The following is a 7,500-nucleotide window of genomic DNA, read 5'->3' as shown; positions in this document are numbered from 1 at the left end:
AATATCACTGAAATCGGGTCTAAAACAAATGCTGCCCATCCACACTTAACAGGGCAAGTGGGACTTAAAACAAGGATAGAAAAAAAAAAAACACAACACAACAATGAAAAACAGATAAAAAAAACAAAACATACTTAATCAAGAAATGACATCCAAAAATGAAAAAGAGACATGTCTGTTTTGGGCCAACTGAGATGATCTCTGTAAACAATTAACAAAGAGGACGGCGGAGCAACCGTGCCCATATTGAAACTGACAGAGCCTCAGAACGTTTCAGAAACCTCATAAATCACTTTCCCGCACGCCTACAGATGTGGCTGATCTACAGCACGTGTTTCGTTCACACTCCCTGAAGGACTGACACATCCAACAATCCGACTGTTACTACACCACTTAATAGTGGCAAGGCCCTCAGAGGAAAATCAATCAGATCAATAAAAAATGTGCACGGCACGCCGTGGCACCGCTAGCGTCTGAGGAGAGCTCATAATCAGAGGCCTGCGTCAAGCTGCAGTTAATAATACACATCTGCTAGAAAGCACAGGAAGTGATTGCCAGGCACCTAAAATGATACAGACTCTGCAATTATCATACAGTACTATCCATCCATCTATCAATCTATCTATCTATCCATGGACCCGTGGCTGTTTTAGTGCATCACAGGAGGGAGCGCTGGATCAAGACAAGGCCCCTTTTGCTTCTGAGAGCGCTCCTCTGACGCCGGCCAAATCATTAGAGGCGCCGCACAGGCGCTCAGGAGCCCAGATCATGGGAATCCTGGCGAGTTCACAGACACGGGCACACACTCACACACACACACACACACACACACACACACACACACACACACACACACACACACACACACACACACACACACACACACACACACACACACACACACACACACACACACACACACACACACACACACACACACACACACACACACACACACACACACACACACACACACACACACTGGGACTCTCCATCTCATTCCGCTGGGCTCTTATCGACGCTCAACATAACCATGAAGCTTTGGCTCCTGGGGAGTGTGTGTATGTGTGTTTCTTTTTTTGTTGTTGTTGTGGTGGGGGTGGGTAGCACATGGGTGATCTGATCATCTATGTATAAGAGGACGATGATGCTGACACATAAGTCGCCTAATTTTAATGTAAGTAGATCTTTTTTTTTTTTTTTTTAAATCGCAAATCAATAGGCAGCAACAGTGTGACCTTCTGTTTAATTTAACTGAGATATGGGTATGTGTTTATCTGTGTGTCGGTATATGCAAGTTACCTTGTTATTCATGAAGGCTCTGAGGCATTGGATAACTTTGTGTTGACTTTTCCGGTCCACTTTCTCTTGACTGAAACAGAACAAACAAAGAAAGCGAGCGATGTCAGTTTGTTCATGTTGCAATTGAATTGAATTTAAAATGAGCATGACAAAAGTATGGTGGTCTATGTAATGCGGATTGCATGCATGAGGAGAAAAGGTATGGCAACAAGCCTGCACCAACATAATTACTGCAACCATAGATATATGTGTATATATGTCTATGACTGCAAGGCTTTCCTCACGAGCCTCTCATCGCCTGTGCGGAGAAACTGCTGCAGATGGTGTGGAACGCAGCAGCACATCTGGTTTTAAATCAACTGAAAAGGGCACCGCGGCCCCGCTGTTCACTGAGCTCCATTGGCTACCCTTCGTGGCCCGCATCAAATTCAAGTCACTGATGCTTGCCTACAAAGTGATTGCTGGTCCTGCTCCCACTTACTCAAATGCTCTCATAAAGGCTGATGTTCCCCCTAGGCCGACGTGGTCTTCCAAGGATCGTCCATCTACAGACGCGGCAATACAGACTATTTTCTTTTGTAGTTCTCCAGTGATGGAATGACCTACCAAGTGCTACCAGAGCAGGGACTTCTTTAAGAAGCTCTGTGTTCACTAATTCGGTTAAATTGGGTTAAATGCAGAGAACTGAATTTCCCTCACGGGATCAAAAAAGTATATATTCTATTCTATTCTATTCTACTCTATTCTAAAGACCCAACTTCTAAACCCCAATTCCTAGAGTATCTCCTCTTAATACATTGCAACATTGCAACACAACTAACAGGCGCTTACTATGCACATCCTTCTCTCTTCCCTCCTAATTCCTTCTGCCTCCGTCTTCCTCAACCTCTTATTTGAGTACACTTTGACTAGTACTTAAACTTCTGCAATCTCATCCTCTGGTAGTAGTATTTATTAGATTATATTCAGATTAGATTTAATCTAATCTAATAAAAAATACTACCAGAAGGTAGTAAAATGTATTGTTACCCAAGGTCTCCCTTGCAATGTAGTTTGAATGTTATTCCTCATTTTGTAAGTGGCTTTAGATAAAAGCATCTGCTAAATTGATAAATGTGATGTGGTCTGACAGGAAATAGAGTGGCCAGACAGAGCAGAGCAGTGTATGCAATGAATGTTGGGTAATGTAGTTTTCCCCTTACTGTCTCTTGAAGAGGAGCTTCTCCAGGGTGTCCAGGAGCAACCCAAGTCCTTCATGTCCAAAGCTCTGCACCCAGCTGTGGAGAACAGACCGTCAGATTTAACCATGGGAAACATCAGCGTGAACATGCTTTTCACCGTCCATAAATTCAACTTGAACTTAATTCATAGGGGCCTTATGTGCTCATGTATCAATATCTCGACTATTAAATGAAAGATCGCTAGTTGCGAATGTAACTGTGGTTATGCGAGTAGTGGATGACCGCCAGGGCAGTCTCTTCGTGATCAATGCTGCTGAGCTTGCGATGATAAGCCCAACAACTCTGGGCAACTGGAATCCATTTTGAAAAAAAAGTTGTCTTTTGTCAGTTTCACTCGCCCCTAATAGCATTTAAAAAGGACCATATTGCGGGCATCGTCCTCCTATTAAAACAGCGGAGCAGACGGGCGCCGAGGGCATCCATCAGACCCAGGCTGGTGTGTGTGTGTCACTATTAAAACAGCAGCGGATCGCTCCCGCTTCCCGTCGGCCCCTGCAGCCGTCTCGTCTCCCAGGAGCCATGAGCTCAAGGAGAACTAATAGAGCAAAGATGCTGCTTTTAATCCTCTCCGAACGCAATCGCGCCCCGCTCATCTCCATTGATTTGGCTCCATTGTTTTGCGGGAGAATGGCTTAATGTGAACTTAAACAGGCGCGGTAACGAGAGGTGAGAGGATGTCCATTGAGCCTCTGATTAACTGGCCGGGGACATTCCTCATAAACACAATTACCAGAATGAATCATTCTCTCACACACACACACACACACACACAATTACAAAGTCTTCATTCTTGGCTTCTTGTGTGTGATGTGCGTATGAAGAGTAGTAAAATGGTGCTGGTTAAGTGGAAGGAAGAGTCGGCAAACAAGCAGACACGCTCACAGAGTGGCACTCAAAGCCTCCAATCGCATGCAATCAGCAAGTCTTTGTGCAGATTCTCAGACAACAGCTAACAAACTAAAACACAGACGCAATGCCTATAATACACAACACACACACACACACACACACACACACCGAAACAAGGAAAACCATGCACAAAAGCTGTCTTAAAACAATCCCAAAAAAGCACACGCGTATCTTGCCAAAGTTCATAATACAGTAAGTACTGAGGAGCAAAGATGGAGTGTGCCAGTCGGAAAGCACAGAACGTGATTTGTTTCAGCTACTTCAAGATAACAACCCATGCTCCCATTTCACTGTGGAATCACTCGTCACACCACTTACCATGTAAGAGTGAGTGCATGTGTGCTATGCACACTCCAACACGTCATTAAGCGTGTGTGTGTGTGTGTGTGTGTGTGTGTGTGTGTGTGCGTGCGTGCGTGTGTGGTCGTAGAAATCAAACGTCCTGTTCACGGGGGCTTGATAAAATTACTCTCCGTATGTGGAAGTGCCGAAATCATCAATAACCAATTTTCAGCAGCCGAGTGTCAAGAAGCGTACGAGCCATTCAGAGGTGGAATTACCAGCGCGAATTGACCAGCGGGCCAAGATGGCACTCTGAGGACCAGCTGCCGTCATGAGAGGGAGGCAAAGCACAGAGGGATAAAGGAGGGAAATGTGCCATTTTAGGCATGAGCTAGGTCTAAATGACACAAAAAAAAAGAGGAGGGGAGAGAGGAGGATTCTGCTCAAGAGAAATGAACTGATAGCGATCTAGGTGCACGAGCCACAGGTGCAGTTTGCATTACCGTAATTTCCCGACTATTAGCCGCGGCTTATACATTGATTTTGCACATTTTCTTCAGCTATGAGGTTTATACAGGGGGGCAGTTAATATGGTGTTTATATGGTTTTGTTTCTTTTAACTTGCTAAAACACTGTCCTGCGGCTTATACACAATGCGGCTTATATGCGGGAAATTACTGTAGGCAGTATGCTTAGCAGCATGCCTGCTCTAGCTATATGGACACTAAAACATTGATGGCTCACATGTACGTGTGTATGCACTGTGAATGCAAAGGAGTAGTAGTGCGTATGAGAGTTTAGACTTCGGCATGGATAATAAATAGAAATAGACAGCGTCGGCTGTGTATTATGAATATTGTGGAGGAGAAATCATTTCACGTCCTGAATACCATTAAAAAGGGGTGGGTGGTTGAGGGTTGAGTAGAGTTTCATAGACGAGAGTGGGAGAGTGATGTGCTTCGGGGTGGTAATGTGGATCATTCATATGCGGCCAGTCTGGGGCTCTCGGTGAATCTTTAAGGCCCTCACTTTCCCGGCCCTGAGAGCACTCGTCCAGCCTGCAACTCATCACATCGCCTCAAAATGGCCTCCATCACTCAGTGATGAGCTCAAAATGAGATTTATCCTTCTCTGACTTTCTCTCTCCATGGCTTCACTTTTCTGACCATATGTCCTTAGCAAGACTGCACGCTCGGTGAGTTTCAAAATGCGTGACCTGCATATATGACTTAAAGAGGCAAAATAAATAACAATTTAATAGGGTAAACAGGCGATCCATGACATTTGAGAATGAGAGAAAATGCAAAATGACTAATAATTTCCACATCTAAACCGTTTGCTTCATTTAACATCCTCAAGGACAAATGTCTACCTTGAAAGAAAGTAAATGGGCCTAGGAGATGCAACCAGGGACCCATGACTAAATATACACCAAATCAATCAATCGATTGATTAGTCGGTCAATCAATCCACTGGAGACAGTCTGCGCAAGGGAAACATTAATATGACCAATGTGACGAACCTGAGGGCTACAGTATGTATGCAAAACGTGATGCTTGGTCCGATCAAAATAGAGTTAAGTCAATAGTGTGCGGTAGAGTGTTCTTATTACCTCCGCCAAGGAGGTTATGTTTTCATCGGGGACCGGTGTTTGCTTGTTTGTTTGTTTCTCTGTTGTCTGTTTGTCTGTCTGTCTGTCTGTCTGTTAGCAAGATAACTCAAAAAGTAATGGATGAATTTCGCTGAAATTCAGCAAATGTCAGGCATGACCCAAGGAAGAAACGATTACATTTTGGAAGTGATCCGTAATTCCGTTGGGATTCCGGAGCCGTTTATGTGTTTCGCTTAGTGGTGTAATGGCATGTTATGGCCACGTGGTGGCAATCTGAATAGTTCAAATGTATGACAACCTAGGAAGAACAATACAGGCGGAGGTCTGCGATCTCTGAGTGCTTTTCTAGTTATTGCTCTTGTTTGTTCCTGCAATCTACCTGCACCTAACCAGGCTATGCATTTGTTGATTTGGGATGACCGATGCAACATTTCAACATTGCAACACCCTCCATTCCACATCCTCCATTCCAGTGCAAAACAAGGAAAGGGGTACAAGAGAAGGAGGAAATGGCGAGTGTGCCTCTCTTTCTCTTTCCCTCAAACACATCCTCTTTTCTTCCTAATGAAACAGCTATCAGCAGCATGCCCCCCCCCCCCTCTCTCTCCTTCTGTCTGTCTCTCTGCCTCTCTCTCTCTCTCTCTCTCTCTCCTTCTCTCTGTCTCTCTCTCTCTCTCTCGGCCTGTGGAGCGGGACGGGACTCTTCAGAACATATTTGAGCAGCACTAGTGTGAGAGAGGCAGCAGCAGCAGCAGCACTGGACCCTGATTGGACGGACGGCCGACCCAGGAGGATGGTGTGGGAGAAGAAAGGAGAGAGAGAGAGAGAGTGGGAGAGAGAGAGAGAGAGAGAGAAGAAGAAGAAGGGCAAACTGCGGCTCTTGGCCTAGGAAACGGCATGCGGATGCTTGATAAGTGCGCCTCATCATTGCTCGCTCGCTCGGCCGAGCGGGAGATGCAGTATCGATTACAGAGTTAGGTATTGACCTGCAAACAGCCCACGGTCCCTGCAGACAAGGGGACTTGCAGGGATGAGAGAGCCAGGGAGGGTAGGAGGAGATGACGATAATACCAAAATACTAGGAATAAGAGACAGCATTAAAGACATGCGCTCAGATAGATGAGGACAGATGAACAGATCAATCAATAGATACAGAGATGACGAAATTCAGAATGGCTAGAGGATAGAGAGAGGATAGACGCAATAGTGAGTGATGAAAATTGAAACATCATGTTCAGTCTTGAGCCATTTCTAACGTACTGTAGACACTTCTTGACCCCAAGACTCTATGCAGCAAGGTATAGGTGCAAATGAAACTCAAAACCAGTATATCTGGAAAGGATATAAAACTATAACGCAAGACACAAATGCCTTCAGCAGAAGCCTGTGTGCAAAATGCACCTTTGTATAGTACATCAATCAGATAATTCAGATGAAGGGAAAAGAACATTAAACATTAAACCAGAGTGTGAATGGTGGGTCTTGTCTTCAGGACATTTAAGACTCGACAGTGTAAAGCAAATAAATCCCCCGCTGACTATGCCTATCCCCCTATGCCTTGCACACACACACACACACATAATAACGACTTGAAAGGAGGATATCTGACTTTGCGCTTAGGCTTCGCACAGCTTTAATCTATTTCACTTCATGATTTAGCCATATTTGCATTGGTGAGACAGAAAGCAGCGGACACAGAGGTGGTAATTGAAAACTCAGGATTGTGGGCAAGAGCCAATTTCATGTGAGACTAGTGTAATGTAGACCCTTTCCCTGGAGCAGAGGATCAATATTCAGACCGGGAGAGAGCAGGAGGGTGAGAAAGACAGACAGACAGACTGACAGATAGACAGATGGATCAACAGAAAGGTGGAATGTAGCTGGAATGGAAGAGAAGAGGAGAGGAGAGAAGAGAGAGAGGAGAGGACAGAGAGGAGAGAGGAGAGAGAGAGGAGAGAGGAGAGAGAGAGGAGAGAGAGGAGAGGACAGAGAGGAGAGGACAAAGAGGAGAGTGGGTAAGGTGGAAATGGCCTAACAGTGCAGTGGTAGGAGAGGAGGGTGGACAAAATGAAAAATAAATGAAAAGGGAAGACTCCATGGTGCTGCTCAGAAATGCATAAAGGACTTGCCAACATGAGGTAAAGCAGAGACTGT

At 45.0% G+C, this 7,500-nt stretch overlaps 1 protein-coding gene across 1 annotated transcript in view; it reads right to left on the bottom strand.

Annotated features, from left to right (window-relative positions):
* The window catches only part of LOC134071480 (protein diaphanous homolog 3-like), a 234,257-nt gene that overhangs the window by 139,854 nt on the left and 86,903 nt on the right, over positions 1–7,500 (bottom strand). Inside the window, exons 6-7 of the mRNA XM_062528214.1 lie at positions 2,505–2,579; positions 1,303–1,372 (exon numbers count right to left, since the gene is read on the bottom strand). Of these exons, the coding sequence (XP_062384198.1) occupies positions 1,303–1,372; positions 2,505–2,579 (145 nt within the window). The remainder of the gene's footprint in view (positions 1–1,302; positions 1,373–2,504; positions 2,580–7,500) is intronic.

This window comes from Sardina pilchardus, chromosome 23 (assembly GCF_963854185.1).
Source record: "Sardina pilchardus chromosome 23, fSarPil1.1, whole genome shotgun sequence".
Classification (NCBI taxonomy): domain Eukaryota; kingdom Metazoa; phylum Chordata; class Actinopteri; order Clupeiformes; family Clupeidae; genus Sardina; species Sardina pilchardus.
This window is presented reverse-complemented; position numbering and strand designations above follow the sequence as displayed.